At 37.5% G+C, this 18,945-nt stretch overlaps 1 protein-coding gene across 1 annotated transcript; it reads left to right on the top strand.

The window, feature by feature from the left end:
• Positions 1–997: 997 nt before the first annotated feature.
• upk3b (uroplakin 3b) lies at positions 998–18,728 on the top strand. The gene is made up of 6 exons (XM_067439940.1): positions 998–1,360; positions 9,383–9,523; positions 10,702–10,948; positions 15,803–15,882; positions 15,971–16,100; positions 16,721–18,728. Exons 1-6 carry the CDS (start codon positions 1,288–1,290, stop codon positions 16,914–16,916), a joined length of 867 nt encoding a protein of 288 aa, XP_067296041.1. The 5' UTR covers positions 998–1,287; the 3' UTR covers positions 16,917–18,728.
• The last annotated feature ends 217 nt before the right edge of the window (positions 18,729–18,945 follow it).

Raw genomic sequence — 18,945 nt, 5'->3', positions numbered from 1 at the left:
TGATCTCTAATTTTCAATGTTTCATAAAAATGCGGAATAATCTCAGGATTAGAAAAAAATGTAAACTGAAAGGATCCGCAGTGTAATGGTTCATTAGTCACTAATGGACCCTGTTGTCATGTGTACCACATTCCTTTAATGCACTGTATTTGTAAAAAGGAGCGCTATATTATTTTCTCCACCCTGCATAAACCGCTCGGTAAATACTGTTAATAACCCTAGTTCATAATCTGATTCACCACAATGAGATTTTGGATATTGACATTACTATGTCATGAGTTCTACTCACCAGTCCAGTCTTTGCTAATAATATATGTTCTGAGTTACACGTATTCACAGCCCTTTCTTAAGAAAGACAATGTTATAGAGAGAGTCTCAATGACGCATGCCTCAAAATGCCTATAACAAGTTCGAATGCCTCATGTCTGAGCAGGTCTAGTTAAGCTGGTTCGACCTCAGACAAACACTATTTTGTTTCTTTGATTACAGTTGCTGGGGTTGCAGAATATGCCGTTTAGTTTGTCACAGAAAACCAATATGGGGAAAATGTGTAAAATAATATGTATTGCTTAAGTTATTAATGTTCTTCCCTCAAGAATTGAGAACTGCTTGTATTATTAATTTATTGTTTGAATAATCTCCACACCCCTGCTTTTGCACATTGTGTCAACTGACGTCATGCGACTGCTTTGTGGGTATGGTGTTTGCTAACTTTTACGTTAGTCATTCAAACAGCCTTTCATCTGATTTTGCTATATTTTCCATTTATGTTGGTCATATGCTGCTTCACAATTTTGGGTACCTTGAGACTTTAATTGTAGCAGTGTATGTATATATATATTAATGTGATGTTTAGCTTTCCCGCCGGGCCATCCAACATGTAGGTGTGTTTGTTTCTTCAGTAGAACACAAATGAAGATTTTTACCTCCAACCGTTGCTCATTGGACCCCATTGACATGCATAATACAAGCAACGGTTGGAGTTAAAAAATCTTCATTTTCCTATCCCTTTAGAGCAGAAATCTTTTAAATATGATTCAAGCATTTTTCAGAGCTTACAAAGTAACAATAGTCAGACTTTGGAATTTCAGAGCATGTTTTTGTGCCCGGAGCACCTCCCAGGTTCTCCCTAGGATCCACACACCCTAAACTCCCCTCCTTTCAGCTTCTTTTTAAACGTGTTGATTTAGTACCTGCCAGACTTACTATTATATTGCAGACACCCAGGCAGGTGTGATTCTACTGCGGATTTTATTCATTAAAAAATATCTGCGTCCTTGTTACAAGATGAACACAAATGCAGTAATCCGTTTGATGTCATTGCTGTCTATGTGGACGTGGACCGGACGAGGTAGGCTAAGTGTATTTTATATTTGTTTAGTCTTTTTATATAGTTGTTACTATAGAGATCGGGGGTTAACACTTTAGGGTCTAATTCTTACTATTAAGTTGCTTTTTAGGATGCATATTACTAGGATATTGGCTATTTATTAGCACTTATAAATCACATATTAATGTCATATTCTGCATGATCATACATCCCTTAATCCTATACTCAAATACCTAAACTTAACAACTACCTTACTTAACTATTAATAAGCAGTAATTAAGAGTTTTTTGAGGCAAAAGTTACAGTTAAACTTAGAATTGGACCCTTATCTGAGGTGTGGACACATCTGGTTGTAACATTGCATTACAAGTGCACTTAACTGATTCTTTAATTAAATGTGTTTTTCTGAGTGGTCTTAAGAGTGTGTAAAACACACACACACACACAATTGGTTGAATTCAAGAAGTTTTTGCAGTTTAAAAAAAACAAAAACAAAAATGTAAACATACACACGATTAGATTTGAACATATTTATAATGCAGAACAAATATAGAAATATATTTCTATATTGTATATCAAGGGTTCTTGATATACAATATCAGTTCATAAAACGTTTTTGAATATTTGTACATGTATTTAACTTTTGAGAACATAACATTTGCTTTTGGGGTTCACTTCTGAATTAAAAATGTAAATAAAAACATTTGATCAAATGTGACCCTGTCTGAGAAAACCCTCCTAAAGTCATTTTTTTTGTGATTCACTGTTTTCAACATAAAATCATTCTACATAATGTAAAGAACATTCTGTTAAAATATAACCTTGATATCTCTAATATTAACTGAGTATGGCTATGTTAAAGATTTGCTGAATTTCGGGCTCAGAAAATCATGTTTTTGAGAAATTCCAATGTAAACACAAGCTTATTTTTAAAACTGCAACACATTTGATGCATAATTATCCTGAATATGAGCCATATACCACATTAAAGCTGAGATTCTCCCATTTTCAGTGATATATGACACATTTATGGGAAAATTCTTAAAGGTTTGTAAAACAGGCTTATTTATTATGATGCGTATGTCCAAAAAGCACAAAAACATTCAAACGAATTGGGGGTACAAGAGCTTGATTGTAGCAACAATTACCAAGTCAGTTAATTTAAATTATTTGTATAACTTTATTAATAAAATTAAATATCCATGGAAAAAGTCATTAATATATAAATTAATTCATATATTACATTTCAGTAGAAAATCTCTATCTTACATTATTTCACTGGGCTACTATGTAACATTAAGTACAATACTGGAGTAAAAAAAAAATAAAGAGACGGATAGTTCACCCAAAAATGAAAATTCTGTCATCATTTATTTACCCTCATGTACCCTCAACCTGCACTTTCTTCAATAAACCCGGTTATATCATTATTCGGGGTAATTGCACCGAGATTAATATTGGAAAAGCTGTTTAAGCAATCATCTATTTTCTGTTCCTGCTCGCGTTTAAGTGCTGCCATGTCAAATAGCCTAGATAACTTAATTCACTAATCCAGTGTTTCCCAACCTTTTTTCAGTCTGGCGCCCTTTGAAAATGTTCTACATTTTGTGGCACCCCCTTACATAGGTTACGCTAGGGGTGTAACGAATTGGATTCATGAATTGGAATTTGAATTGAATTGACTCCGCCCCACAGGAAGTTGAATTTGAATAACAGGAAGTGGAATTAAATTAATGACAATTCAAATAAATTCCACAGTCACACAACAGACGGATAAAGTTATAAGTTACCCATTATAAATGTGGTTTGGGTGACTTTATCAATGCATAGCAATTTCTTTTTAATATGATTAGTAACTAATTGAATTACCGATTTTTCCTCACACTGTAAAAAATGATTTAGAAAAAAAGTTACCTGGTTGCCTTAATTTTGAGTTCATTGAAATTAAAATTTTGAGTTAATACAATGAACATTTTTTGAGATTCGACAACCTTTATTAAAATATTATTAAAAGATTTTATAAGCATATTGGGTAATTGTGTGTGTTTTATTTCTGATGACGCAGTGAAACATGCCAAATAGTGCTATTATGATTTATCACATTTTTTATGTGGTTCAGATACAATAATATTTTGAGTTTCTATTTATTAAACAAATTTCATTAACGTCACATTTGACGTCACATTAACGTCAAATTTCAATGACATTTTAGTAGTTTTTATGATGAAATAAATCTTATTAGTGGAATGTGCTTTTTCAATTTAAGGTGACTTGAAAAAACAAATTAGAGTAAATGGATATGACCTGTTTATATTTGACTTTGAGTTGTTATTGAATGAATAGTCTGTTTGATGCTGGCACAAGTAGAAACACACTTGTTATTGCACTAGCATTAGCAAAGTAATTGCTCATTGAACAAAGCAACATTCTTCATAATAATAATACGTGCAGTTATTCACATCACAACCTAACCATAAGCTCTACTCTTCTGCACAATGGTAATGGTCAAAACTTCAACATAACAGAAATTCTTTCACATGTCAAACATAAATGAACATTATACATTAACAGATGTTTCCATTCAATCAAAAACACATTAAACTGTTAATTTTAATATTAATATCCATTTCCAGCCATATGCAAAGTATGCTGGGAACTAACAATGGTGTCTCTAAATAAAACTGCACAACTGAGCTAATTCTCTTAAAATAAAATGTTATCATCTTAATCGGTTGCTCAATTCAAGCATCAAAATGACTTACATTTCCTTAAAAAAATGAGCTGAACCACAATTTTCTTAAGAAAATATACACACTGTTTTTAATTATCACCTGTTTTTTGTTTTTTTACAGTGTCACTACTCAACCCTGCATACAATAATTGTATTAATTAAGCAGCTTGCAAACATACTTTACAACTAGAAAAAATTGGGCCCCCAATTAAAACACACCTGAACCAGCTAATCAAGCTGTCAAAATGTCACGTTAACTCATTGTCATGAAACATAGGCTACTATAGAAGGCAAGACTGAGCCTGTATGTTCTGTTCTTTGCCTAGTTTTTCAATCAATACACCTGTACCACTGTAAACACAGCAGGTGTTACGCAATCTATTTTCCCTATGACAGGTGCAAATAAATCAGGGCTGATCACGCAATTATTCTGTGACAGACTAGAATAGTGATTGTCACAGTGTGTTTTGGTTGTTTCATGTTCATGTTCTTAGTTTGCCATATTCACTGTCTTGCTTCTTATTGTCATGGTCACCGTCATGTTTCCTGATTTTGTCATGTGATCCTGCACTGTAAAAACAAATTTTAAAAATAAGTTGAGAAAACAGATTTTGTTTCGTTGGTTCAGCAGACTTAGTACAAAAAAAAAAAGTACTATTTTCCCCTATAGCTTTTTCTTGTTTACTCTACTTTTGTGAATAACAGTTACACAAACTGAAAATAAGTCGTCTGTGACACACTGTGACAAACAAAAAGTTTAGTTGAGCCAACTTGACATTATTTGTTTTCTGGAGAGATGCAACTATTCTGTAACATATTGTTTGTAGTTGAGACAATGCAACATGTTGTGTCTATTGGAAACAGAAGTTCTTATTAAGAATGAACAGGTTCAGATGTTTATTAAAAATGTTTGGTCACCATTTTGGTGATAGAAAAATGCTATCGTTAAAAGCGTTTCCTTTAGTTGGGCAGTTTGACTTCTACAGTCTAAAAAAAAAAAGTTATAGCCTGAAATTTTTAAGTACAATTGACTTGGATTTTTAAGTTATTTCCACTTAAATTATGTTAAACTGACTAAAAAAAAAATAGTTGCATCTTGTATAACTTATAAAAAAAGTTGAGTAAAAACACTATACGCAGTGTAGCGTATGAGTTTGTGGTTTTTGTAACAGTGTTTAACAAAACATAATTTGTTGCAAAGAATGCGGTAATCAGGTAGCCTGACAAGCCAGACCCACATCAAGATGTTTGGTCTGGAAACTCACCATAGACAGGGCTCAGTCCGAGGGGCGGGATAAACGGTTGTCTTTCAAAACTCCCTCTGCACGCGATAGGATAGCGCTACACCAACCGGAGCAACGACGGTGAAGGGGAGCTCGCTGACTGATTAAACATTCGCCGTATCCGGTCGGCTAAACTCCGAACACATCTTCCCTTTTTAAGAATGACTTCAGTGCCGTTCTTTGTTCTTTTCTCAGAGAAAAGCTTAACTCCAAGTCTTCCGGAGGCGCAAGCAGAGCTGATTCGAAAGACCGCCGCCGTTCGCCAGTTTCTGTGTTTACTAGAAGACTGTGTTACTAGAAGCACGCAAACGCAACTCGGCCGTCGTCATTATGGCCCGCCCGCCGACTCTATAGCCTACCTACACGATGTGATTGGGCCGTCCAGATTCTGAGGAATACAGCTCAGATAGGGATTGAGCGTTGCTAGACCACACTTGCGGGCAAATAAAATTTGCTGCCGCTAGGGTGCGTCTAGATTTCTAGGCTAGTAATCAGGTGATCTATTCTAGATAACAGCATTATTAAGGAGAGTAGATTACTACTTTATTCATTATCAAAGTGATTATTTATGAATAGTATATTGTATTTACCAACAATATATTTATGCAGCAGATCAATCATTCCGAATTCTGATTTTTAAATACATTGTGGGAACTTTTTTTAGACACACACACACACACACATCAAGAATCAGCATGTGAATCTCAACAATGGTGACATGTTTCATGCCACAATACATGCTGGGAGTCAGAATCTATGTTGTTGACTCCCAGCATGCATTGCAGCACGAAGCATGCCACCATTGTTGAGATTCACATGCTGAGTCTTGATGTCTGTGGCAAAACATATTTCCCCCTGTAATGCATTTAAAGTTCAGAAGGTCTGTTCTGCTGCAAGCCTGCAACAACGTTTTGCTGGTAAAATATTGGTCAGAAAAAATATATTCATGATTTATTAGAGTTTATGAGGCTGAAAACTTGATCATTTGGGTTTCTTGTTTTTTTGCTTAATTATGCTTGTTTGCTGAACACTGTTACAAAGGCCACAAACTCACACAATCTAACTGCCCAACCAATGGAAACACTCATCACCAAAATGGTGATGGCCAAATGATTTTCAATTTAAAAATCAACATCTAAACCTGTTAATTCTTAAGAACTTCTGTTTCCAATGGACAACATTTCTTGAATTGGCTCAACTACAAAGTATTTGCTACAGAATAGTTGCTTATCTCTAGAAAACAAATAATGTCAAGTTAACACAACTAAAAACAAAAGTTGAGTCAACAACAAAAAAAAAAAGCTTGGGGAAATTGGTACTAAGATTTTAGTTGTTGTAAGGGGCTTCTGCCCCTTTGAAAGTGAAAGCTGACCCTGCCCCCCACATTCTTTCGTCTACTGTTTTCACGGGCAATGACTCCTTCTGCCGGCCAATAGAACAGAGGGACAGGTCATTTATTATTTAAAGCCGTATACACTGAAATGGCTTGGTGGAAACACACTGTAAAAAATTATTTAGAAAAAAAGTTACCTGGTTGCCTTAAAATTTTGAGTTCACTGAAATTAAAATTTTGAGTTAATACAATGAACATTACTTGAGATTCGACAACCTTTATTAAAATATTATTAAACGATTTTGTAAGCATATTGGGTAATTGTGTGTTTTATTTCTGATGACGCAGTGAAACATGCCAAATAGTGCTATGTTCATGATTTATCAAAAATGTTATGTGGTTCAGATACAATAATATTTTGAGTTTCTATTTATTAAAGGGGGGGTGAAACACTCAGTTTCAGTCAATCTCATGTCAATCTTGAGTACCTATAGAGTAGTATTGCATCCTTCATATCTCCGAAAAGCGGTGATGTCCTCAAGCGTGGAGAAACCCATCGCTATCTCAGCTAATACAGATAATGATCCACAATCAAATCTGAGGCTGAAATAAATTGAACAGGAGAAACGGCAACATCAGGATGTCCGTCTCTGTGGTATGTACTGTATTTAGGGGCCTTTGTGTGCAGTTTATGAGGACATGATTCGGTTTATGGACTATTGTATGTGACTAGACCTTAGAGGTAGCAAGTCAAACGGTTTTGCACGTCAGAATCAGACTAGTGTTATACAGAACAACAATGGAGTAACCGTTAGCGCATTTGAATGACGAAGCACGCGATCGTGTCGTTTACTGATGTTTACTCATGCGACGGTAGCCAAAAGCAGAGACATTTGAAGCAGTTTTACTCACCGGCTGCTTCCAAAGCAGGACCGAACCTTTATCGCTGGGACCGCTCCGTCAAAAACACACTTCTTTGGTATGATTTGGTGAAGTCCTGACAGCAGTGACCGTGGAAATCCACTTTGCGACGCGACTGAAGCGATGCCTTGAAGCTTCCCGTCATTTCTGCGTTCAAATCGGTTCAAATGCAGCGCTGCCTTCCCGGAATGCTGTGCTGAAGCGTTGAAGTCGCTCGACGTCACCCATAGGAATAAAGTGGAGCGCGGCGCGTCATAAGTGTTCACGGACGACTGGATCTGCACCTGAGAGACTGTTTACGGCGTGCATTTTCTCTCTCTCCCTCTAGTCACGTGCGCGTACACCCTACCGGGAGAAGAGCCCATACGGCCCATACAAGGACCTTCTGATCTATTAACGTCAAGTAGACCCATACTCGAAAAAAACTCGCCGAAACTTGCGAGAAACCGGAAGTAGTATTTTTAACACAGAAATACTCCATCAAACGTCCAACATTAGTTTTTGAAACTTTGTCTATGTTTAGGATGGGAATCCAAGTCTTTAAAGGTGTAAAAAGCTCAGTATGCATGAAACAGCATTTCACCCCCCCCCCCCCCTTTAAACAAATTTTCTTCACTGTATCAACTTAAAGTTTTAATTTCAATAAACTCACAATTTTAAGGCAACCAAGTTACTTACTTTAAGTTAAACCAACAAAAACCAACCAATTTTCTTTACAGTGCAGAGCTGTTTTTGACCATGTAAAATTAGTGTTTTCTTAAGGCTACAACACCAATTTTGCATCAGTTAATGCTTAGATATAACGGTGAAGAAAATATAAATACATTTCCACATTGACTAATCTATTTATATGAATATAATGTGTATGCTATTTTCTGGTGGTATGATTATATAACATAAACATATGTAAATCAATTATTTGGACAGAGGCAGGAGGGGCAATATCTATTATTATTATTACTATAAAACTGGAAATTAGCAGGGAACTGGACAGAGGGCAAGACCTGAACCACTTTCTGAAACAGTCAGGATCGAGGCTTTGGACATCATCAATGACCTCATTGGTCTAAACCAGTGGTTCACAAATCTGTCCTGGAGGACCACCAGGCCTGCACATTTTATATGTCTCCCTATATCTGAAACACCCATTTCAGATCTTGCAGTCTCTACTAATGAGCTCATGAGTTGAATCAGGTGTGTTAGATTAGGGAGAGCAGGCCTGGTGGACCTCCAGCCCTGCATCTCAATCACCTCCCTAGTTCACTAGTCAGGGCACTGATCAGGACATAAGTCAATGGGCTGACTCCCTGATCAGTGCCCTGACAACTGAACTAGGGAGCTGATTGAGACGCACCCCAGGACAGGTTTGAACCACTAGTCTAGTGTCCAATCCTGCTCCTGGAGGGCCACTGTCCTGCAGAGTTTAGCTTCAACCCCAATTAAACACATCTGTACCAGCTAATTAGGTCTTATTAGGCATACTAGAAACTTCCATCAGGTGTGTTGAGGCAAGCTGGAGCTAAACTCTGCAGGACAGTGGCCCCCCAGGACCAACTTTGGACACCCCTGGTCTAAACGATACGATCCTTGATACGCACTTCAAGCTTCCGGGATTTCTAGACACACGCTCCAAAGCCTTGGCAGAAGTTGGCACAGAACGTAACATCACTAAAAATAAAACTGCACTTGGGTTCAAAAACCTTGCCTCTAGTGGACATTCATTACAGTGATAAAGTTGGCACAATGGGGTCATTTCTCTTTATACTGTCTTTTTTTGTCTACAGGTTCACTTCAGCCCCAGCTCACAACTAATAATTTCATAGGCAAAATTACCAGCAATACGGTAATACTGAAGCAGCCGTATTGTATTTCTGATCAGACAAAAGATGGCGATGAGCTATGGCTGGTAGCTGCGCTGTGCTCAGGTAAAATATATTTCGATATTAAGGTCAGGGTTCAGTAATACACACACACACACACACACACACACACACACACACACACACACACACACACACACACACACATACAGATCAGCCATAACATGACAGACGATGTAAATAACACTGATTATCTCTTTATCACAGCACCTGTTAGTGGATGGGATATATTAGGCAACAAGTAAATTGAGCATTTTAGCAAAAAAAATCAACTGACCCCTGTCCACTGTCGAAAGCACCAACAGTGAGCATGTGCGCATCAGATGATCTGATGATCACGTGGATGGCCGGGTGCGTGTATGTTGCTTACATGGGAAACACATGGCATCAGGAAGCACTATGGGAAGAAGGCAGTGTGATGCTTTGAGCAATGTTCTGGTGGGAAACCTTGGGTCCCGCTATCCATGTGGATGTTACTTCACTTTAACACATACCACCTACCTAAGCTTTCTTGCAGACCATGTACACCCTTTCATGGAAACAGTATTCTATGGTGGCTGTGACCTCTTTCAGCAGGATAATGCGCCCAGCGCAATCGAGCATCTGTGGGATGTGCTGACCAAACTAGTCCGATCCTGGACTTAAAGGATCTGCTGCTAACATCTTTGTGCCAGATACCACAGCACACCTTCAAGGTCTTGTGGTGTCCATGTCTTGACGGGTCAGGGCTGTATTGGCACTAAAAGGGGAACCAACACAAAATTAGACCCTATCGACGGTTCACCACTGTTCCTTCCTTGCATTACTTTTGATAAATTCTGAAACTGCAGACCGGGAACACCCCACAAGAGCTGCAGTTTTGGAGATGCTCTGACCCAGTCGGTTAGCTGTCACAATTTGGCCCTTATCAAACTCGCTCAAATCCTTACGCTTGCCCATTTTTTTCCTGATTCTAACACATCAACTTTGAGGACAAAATGTTTACTTGCTGCCTAATATATCCCACCAACTAACATGTGCCGTGATGAAGAGATAATTAGTGTTATTCATTTCACCTGTCATAATGTTTTGCCTGGTCAGTATATATAGTGAGAACACCACCGGCCATTCATATTGTTGAGCCCTTATGTTTGTGGTTTGAGTGTTCTAAAATGTTGCAGGTCACTGAAGATCTAATGCAAATGCTCCCATCTGTTAAATGATCTAACCTCTTTAACCTTCAGCAAACACCGTCTTTGATAATGAAGTTACCAACGCACCGACACCGTCAGCTCCCTACATCCTCAACCTGTCACCCTACCCAAAAGCCTTTGACCCACCATCGTGGAACTTCTTTGTGACCAGAGTTGGACCTCTAGCAAACTTTCCCTGTAATCAGGCCTCCAATGATGTCTACTTCAAAGTCGGAACTGATGGGAAATGTAGTGGCACCAACTGTAATGGAATATTACCTGATGGATCTCCTATAAGGTAAAACAACTGCAATGTGAACCTAAGAACTTATTTTTACAGATTCAAATCCGCCTTTCTAAAAACACATAGGAAATTTGTGCTCATTCTAAATGCAATTCATGTTGACTCTAAAATGCTAATTCTTTTCCAGGATTTAAAGTCCTCATGAATTTTTATTTTATTTACTTTTTTAGCACATATTAAAGGTCTTAGGGTGAACAATTAAAGGTTTAGTTCACCCCAAAATGAAATTGATATCATCAATGACTCACCCTAATGTCGTTCCACACCCGTAAGACCTCCATTCATCTTCGGAACACAGTTTAAGATATTTTATATTTAATCCGAGAGCGTATCTAAGTGTATGCACACTATACTGTCCATGTCCAGAAAGTGAATAAAAACATCATCAAAGTAGTCCATATGTAACATCAGTGGGTTAGTTAGAATCTCTTGAAGCATCGAAAATACATTTTGGTCCAAAAATAACAAAAACTATGACTTTAATCAGCATGGTCTTCTCTTCCTTGTTTGTTCAGTCCTCGAATAAAGATTCAAATGGTTGTGAATCAGTGAATTGATCCATGGTTGTGATCAACCGCAAGTGAAAACGCATTTTCAAAGTGCGACCACATTAGCAAAATGTAGGCTAAATTCAGCAGTGTCAGTTGTGTATCAAATCATGAATCTCAGCTCACACACTCTGCATGACCAACTTCATAGTCTCAGTCTCAGCTGTCACCATAGTCTCCCGCATGGACCGTTGGCTGAACATCTAATGCATAAGGCAGACAAAATTGATAATGAGCTTTAAAGTCCTAATCTGATTTATTGAACTCTACAAGATTTTTGGGAAACACTTGTCGCTGCCTTTAATGATCCGTCTGGAAACAAAATCGTTGTGACGCCAAACCCCTGCATGAAAGAAGAAAGCCGTTGTGTTTACAAATGTGAAAATGAATGCTGATCAGGATCAACTAAAGCCGGGTGCACACTGCGATTTTGCCCACAATTTGGCCGTCTGAGACAAATTTAGCAAATCCTAAAAGATTCCTCAGATCCTAGGCTAAAATCTGACGTCTTTGGTCGTTAGTTTAACATGTTCACCGGCAGCCGATTAATGAGCGCTGTGATCAAATTTTACCTCAGACGAAATTCTGGCAGTGTCAGAAGATTTGGCACAGAATCCTGCAGTGTGACTTCTCCTACGACAACAGTCAAATATCTCGGTTTTTCAAGACAAACTATGACCAAAGTCTGACATTAATGACAACTGAGATCTTACAGTGTGACATGGCTTACATCGGGGATCATGTTCGTACAGTCTGACAAGGGACATTCGCAAAGGATTTTGAAAAATCGCACAGTGTGCAGGACCCATAAGGCCCTGTTTACAGCGGGTATTAAAGGGATAGTTCACCCAAAAATGAAAATGTGATGTTTATCTTGTTAACCCCAGGTCATCCAAGATGTAGGTGTCTTCAGTAGAACACAAATGAAGATTTTTAACTTCAACCGTTGCAGTCTGCCAGTCATAATGCATGTGAATGGGTAACAACTCTATGAGAGTAAAAAAAAAGACATGCTTAGACAACATGCACAAAAACCCTGCTGCTCGTGACGACACAGCTCTTAAGACACAAACCCGAACAGTATTTATGTATTTTTCTACCTCATATGCAGATGAATCTCATCTAGTGTTCCCATCCGTCATTACTTCTGTCTGGTAAGGTCAAAACTGGCACAATCATAGATATATATTATGTAGATGAGGAATGAATATATGTATGTATGTATGTATGTATGCATGTAAGAATGTACAGGTCCTTCTAAAAAAATTAGCATATTGTAATAAAGTTCATTATTTTCCATAATGTAATGATAAAAATTTAACGTTCATATATTTTAGATTCATTGCACTCCAACTGAAATATTTCAGGTCTTTTATTGTTTTAATACTGATGATTGTGGCATACATCTCATGAAAACCCAAAATTCTCAAAAAGTTAGCATATAATGAAAAGTTTCTCTAAACGAGCTATTAACCTAATCATCTGAATCACCTAATTAACTCTAAACACCTGCAAAAGATTCCTGAGGCTTTTAAAAACTCTCAGCCTGGTTCATTACTCAAAACCGCAATCATGGGTAAGACTGCCGACCCGACCCTGTCCAAAAGGCCATCATTGACACCCTCAAGCAAGAGGGTAAGACACAGAAAGAAATTTCTGAACGAATAGGCTGTTCCCAGAGTGCTGTATCAAGGCACCTCAGTGGGAAGTCTGTGGGAAGGAAAAAGTGTGGCAAAAAACGCTGCACAACGAGAAGAGGTGACTGGACCCTGAGAAAGATTGTGGCGAAGGACCGATTCCAGACCTTGGGGGACCTGCAGAAGCAGTGGACTGAGTCTGGAGTAGAAACATCAAGAGCCACCGTGCACAGGTGTGTGCAGGAAATGGGCTACAGGTGCTGCATTCCCCAGGTCAAGACACTTTTGGGCTACAGAGAAGCAGCACTGGACTGTTCCTCATTGGTCCAAAGTACTTTCAGATGAAAGCAAATTTTTCATGTCATTCAGAAATCAAGGTGCCATAGTCTGGAGGAAGACTGGGGAGAAGGAAATGCCAAAATGCCTGAAGTCCAGTGTCAAGTACCCACAGTCAGTGATGGTCTAGGGTGCCATGTCAGCTGCTGGTGTTGGTCCACTGTGTTTTATCAAGGGCAGGGTCAATGCAGCTAGCTATCAGGAGATTTTGGAGCACTTCATGCTTCCATCTGCTGAAAAGCTTTATGGAGATGAAGATTTCGTATTTCAGCATGACCTGGCACCTGCTCACAGTGCCAAAACCACTGGTAAATGGTTTACTGACCATGGTATTACTGTGCTCAATTGGCCCGCCAACTCTCCTGACCTGAACCCCATAGAGAATCTGTGGGATATTGTGAAGAGAAAGTTGAGAGACACAAGACCCAACACTCTGGATGAGCTTAAGGCCGCATTCGAAGCATCCTGGGCCTCCATAACACCTCAGCAGTGCCACAGGCTGATCGCCTCCATGCCACGCCGCATTGAAGCAGTCATTTCTGCAAAAGGATTCCTGACCAAGTATTGAGTGCATAACTGAACATAATTATTTGAAGGTTGACTTTTTTTGTATTAAAAATACTTTTCTTTTATTGGTCGGATTAAATATGCTATTTTTTGAGGAATTTTGGGTTTTCATGAGCTGTCTGCCAAAATCATCAGTATTAAAGCCGCACTTGGCTACTTTTGCTCTCGGGGTCCCCCTACAGTTTGGAAAAAATGATGTCCTCAGCTACTGTCGTAAGATCAGTCATCCTACAACAGGGGATGCCATCTCGCGTGCTTTTGTTGACATGACAATCCTGATAGCCCTGAACTAGTGATGCGTGGGTCGTCTCATAACCCGCAGACCCCGTATGTCTATTTAATGGCCGCGGGTGCGCGGCGGGTTGTAAAAATATATACAGTGGTGCGGTGCGGGCCAAATAACTTCATAAAAGTGGCGCCGCGGGTCGGTGCAGCACTAACAGTTCCCCTGAACACTGCAAGAGGAGTTCAGAGTTCTTCTGGCGGCGCGTGTGAAATGTCTTCATCCCAGGTAACGTTACAGTCAGTGGCATATGTTTCAGCATGTCATATGAATATAATTTCATGGGTTTTATTTTTTTCAAACGCCAAATAATCACGATGCTCACGTTTACAAGCCAGCGTCATTGTAGTAGTCTATTGGTTACCGTTTTACAGAATCTATATGATACTTCAGTTCAATGTTTGAGTGGTAGCTCACCGTAACAAGCATGACAGCATCGGTCAGGCACGCCTCCTTCAGCTCACGCCGACGAGCAAACGCTGGTCCAATGTTGATCCTCGTCCTGCCTTTAATCCCATCACTTTTTCGTTTCCTCTTATTGCTTTCCTCCAACAAAACCTTTTCTTTATTATTTGTCTCTGCTGCTTCGGACATAACTATATTATCCGACGAACAAAGTTGGGCTCGCACGTCCGAATGTAAGGAAGTGTGTGTGTTGGGGGAAGTGACGTATATGCCGTAAAGCAGTCGAGTTTTGTAGTTCTTTTTGTTCTCGGGTTACTACCCGAAACCTGAAGTTTTAAAGTACGATTAAAAACGATACAGACCCCATCAGGCTATGGCAGACGTGTCATTCAACCTATTGTTAGTCGATTTATCATCACAAGAGTCTTAAAAAATATATTATGAAGGTTGAAAAGTTACCTAGTGCTGCATTAAAACAATAAAAGACCTGAAATATTTCAGTTGGAGTGCAATGAATCTAAAATATATGAAAGTTTAATTTTTATCATTACATTATGGAAAATAATGAACTTTTTCACAATATGCTAATTTTTTTTAGAAGGACCTGTATATGGTTATATATGTATATATAGAGAGAGTTGTTACCCATTCACATGCATTATGGCTGGCAGACTGCAATGGTTGAAGTTAAAAATCTTCATTTATGTTCTACTGAAGAAACAAAGTCACCTAAACCTTGGATGCACTGGGGTTAACAAGATAAACATCACATTTTCATTTTTGGGTGAACTATCCCTTTAAGGTGTTGTTTTTGTCTTTGTTTTTTTTTCTCTTTTTTTTGGCGATTGGATCACAAGTAGACGTCTAGACGAGGGAGACATACACGTTTATACCTGGTGTTTTAATGTCTCTTTTGTTCACTTTCAACCACTTCTGTCTTAATTTCTGTGAGATGAGGGTATTTATTTATTTTTTTGAGTGAAAGAACAAAACTTGACAGCAGTTTAAAAAAAACACTGGATTTAAGTTTGATGTTAATGTATTGCAACTGTTTTTCCCTTTTTTTGCACAGTTTCAAGTATCTTCAAATCGATGTGAGCCGGATTATTGTTAATTCGTCGAGCTGGTCTGCCTGCATTCCTCTTGCGAAATGTAAGAATTCATAACATCAAATAATTTGAATTACAATTCTGCTAAGTAATATTGGAGTAATTCATATCTTAATTACCTGTTCATACAGCACAAAACCTTCAAACCATTGACGATGGTCTAAGTGCGAGATCTGGTGCCATGGTTGTCATTATTTCCATCCTATGTGCGGCTGTGGCTCTGCTTTTACTCATTTTCTTCATCATGTTATGCGTGGCCTAGTGAGTATATCATGTCTTCCTCACAAATACAGTGGTCCCAAAACATAGACACTTAAATCTCACTTTAAATTGATATATTAAGTGTCCAAAAACTTTGGGGGGCATTTCATATTAACTGTGATTTTTGTTTCAGACAATATAGCTAATATAAATTTCCTTCATGATATTGCGTAGCAGTCTAAAATGCATTACCATATGTGACTCTGGACCACAAAACCAAGCATAAGTCCCACGGCAAGCAATACATTGTATGGTCAAAAATTATACATTTTTTGTTTTATGCCAAAACACTATTAGGATATTAAGTAAAGATCATGTTCCATAAAAATATTTTGTGCATTTCCTAACCTAAATATAATCATCAAAAACCGCTATAAGAACTTCATTTGGACAACTTCATTTCAAATAGTTGTATCTCGGCCAAATATTATCCTATCCTAACAAACCATACATCAATGAAAGCTTATTTATTCAGATGAATAGGCCTACATCTCAATAAAAAAAATCAACTCTTATGACGGTTTTGTGGTCCAGGGTAACATATATGATTGCATGTAATGTCATCTAATGCCATCCCAATTCATTTTCCTAACATGCAACTAAATCTTGTCCATATCCAGCTGTGGCAGGAAGAAAGACATCTCCCAAGGGACATCTCCCTCGAGAGGCATGAACTCAATCCGTATCCCCCGCTATGACATCCACAGCCTGAGGCGAGCGCACCCCTACGACAACCCATCTTACGAGTCCGAATGGAAAAATTATTTCACATCGGACACTCTGCCCAAGTCTGGAATACAGACACAGAAGTCGTGAGCCCCCATAAACACCATCATTGCATTGCATTCTGAGGGAAATTACTATGCTGTATTTCCTCTTCCAGTATGTCACAAGGCAAAATAGAGGAAGTGAACTTCAAATGAACCCATCACTCTATGACTCTCACATCATCATGTAGGCCATGTTACAAAGATGTCTGGTGACCAGAATGGTTGTTTTGGAAATTTTTTTTCTTTTTTTTCGCTATTATCTTTTGGCCTCAGTATTGTATAATGTGATCAAGATTGAACAGAAATACACTCTTTACACTGACTACAACATGCAAATTCACTAGATGGCGCTGTTTAGTAACCAAGCAAATATGTGGTAATGTGACAGTCATACTGTAGTTTTTGCTAGTGCAGTGTTTCCTAACCTTTCTTGTTTTAGAGTTCAAATAGACTTTAAATATCTTTTCATCAACACCAAACCTGGAATTTTGGTCTCAATAGTTAACAGTTTACTGCATTAACTAACATTAGCAATATATTTGAAAGCAATTATTAACTTTTGTAAATGTTAGTAATTAAAACTAAATTCATGTTAGGTCACAGTTTATTCACTAATGTTAACAAACACAACTTTTGATTAGTAAAAGCATTAGTAGAAATGCTTGTATTGTTCTTTGTTAGTTATAAAATAATAAAAAAACGTTCTGTAAAGTGGTATAAGATATCTTTTATATATTCATATTATTAACATTTTTATTACAAAAACAACTCTCTAAATGGTTTATATGTTAAGTGTAACAAATGCAGATTAAACACACATTGCACATTATTTTATCTTTACTGTAAACCCTAACACTCAACATATCTGTGGTTTGAGTAGGGTAAACCTAATTTAAACAAATTAGTTCAATCTTCTTAACTTCTAAGAGTTTAAAAAACATTTATCTCAAAACTGACACATTTTAAGTCATTTACTGAATTAAAGCTAGCCAAGTCTCATGACATGATAATTGTATAGCTTTTAGCAATTTAAATATCTGCTTACTTGAACTTTTCTGAAACTTAAAACATTTCTTAACTTAAACATTTTGATGTAAGTTTTGTCAACTTATATCTTGTTTGTATTATATGCTTACAAAGCAATTACCCCAAGGTCTTACTTATTATGAATCACGATTAAACGAGTTATAAATGTATGTTGCATGTGCTGTAACTGGTCTCTAAGTTTTTCATGATTGTTAATCACTTTTTATATATTGTTTAAACAGTTTTGTAGTGTGACATGCATTTTGAAAGATACAGCCATTTCATTAAGTTTCTCAATGAATATGATGTCATAAATGTATTCATTTACTAAAATTACTAACTATCATGTCACGCCTGCCAGCCGGAGTGCCTATGTGATAGCCACCAGAGGGCACTCCTCCCATCTTTTCCCATTACCCAGAATCATCATGCCTGATTATTTTCAACTGTTTCTCATTATTCTGGTTAAAGCCCTGTGTCTTCACTCATGCATTGAAGTCTTGTATGTGTTCCAGTGCATTCATTTATGTGTCATGGTTTTGATCTTCTGCTTGTCTTTCTTGGATTTTCTTATTTCTTGACGTATTATCTGGATTGTTTGGCCTGTGGTTTTGACCATGGCCTGTTTTGTGGGTTATGATTCTGGATTGCCCTAATAAAGCTGCTTTTACATCCTCAGTGATGTCAGAGCAGTTTGTAACATACAACTTAAGTTTATTGTATTTTATTTTTAAATTGTATTCTTTTGTTTTACTTCTATTTTATTTTAATTCCATTATTTTTATTTTATTGTATTTTAACTTTTTTATTCATTTAATTTATTCTTTTTTTTTTTTTTTTGTAATTGCATTTTATTAATTTTTTTTCTTTTGTTCTATTTTTTTCTTTTATTGTATTTATTTATTTTATTCAACTCATTGTATTGCATCTGGGATTGTCTTCAGATTAGTTCACCCCAAAATATAAATCTTCATTTAGTGCCCCTCAAAGTTGTTTCAAACCTAGCTGTATAAATGTGTTTCTTCTGCTAAACACAAAATACACTTTGA

This window comes from Pseudorasbora parva, chromosome 3, assembly GCF_024679245.1.
Source record: "Pseudorasbora parva isolate DD20220531a chromosome 3, ASM2467924v1, whole genome shotgun sequence".
Taxonomy (NCBI): domain Eukaryota; kingdom Metazoa; phylum Chordata; class Actinopteri; order Cypriniformes; family Gobionidae; genus Pseudorasbora; species Pseudorasbora parva.
This window is presented reverse-complemented; position numbering and strand designations above follow the sequence as displayed.

Excerpts from the sequence above, each read along its gene's own strand:
- upk3b (XM_067439940.1), top strand. The coding sequence starts at position 1,288 with ATGAACACAAATGCAGTAATCCGTTTGATGTCATTGCTGTCTATGTGG. Across the intron at positions 10,949-15,802 it reads CCTGATGGATCTCCTATAAG|TTTCAAGTATCTTCAAATCG; the intron begins GTAAAACAACTG and ends TTTTTTGCACAG. Across the intron at positions 16,101-16,720 it reads ATCATGTTATGCGTGGCCTA|CTGTGGCAGGAAGAAAGACA; the intron begins GTGAGTATATCA and ends GTCCATATCCAG.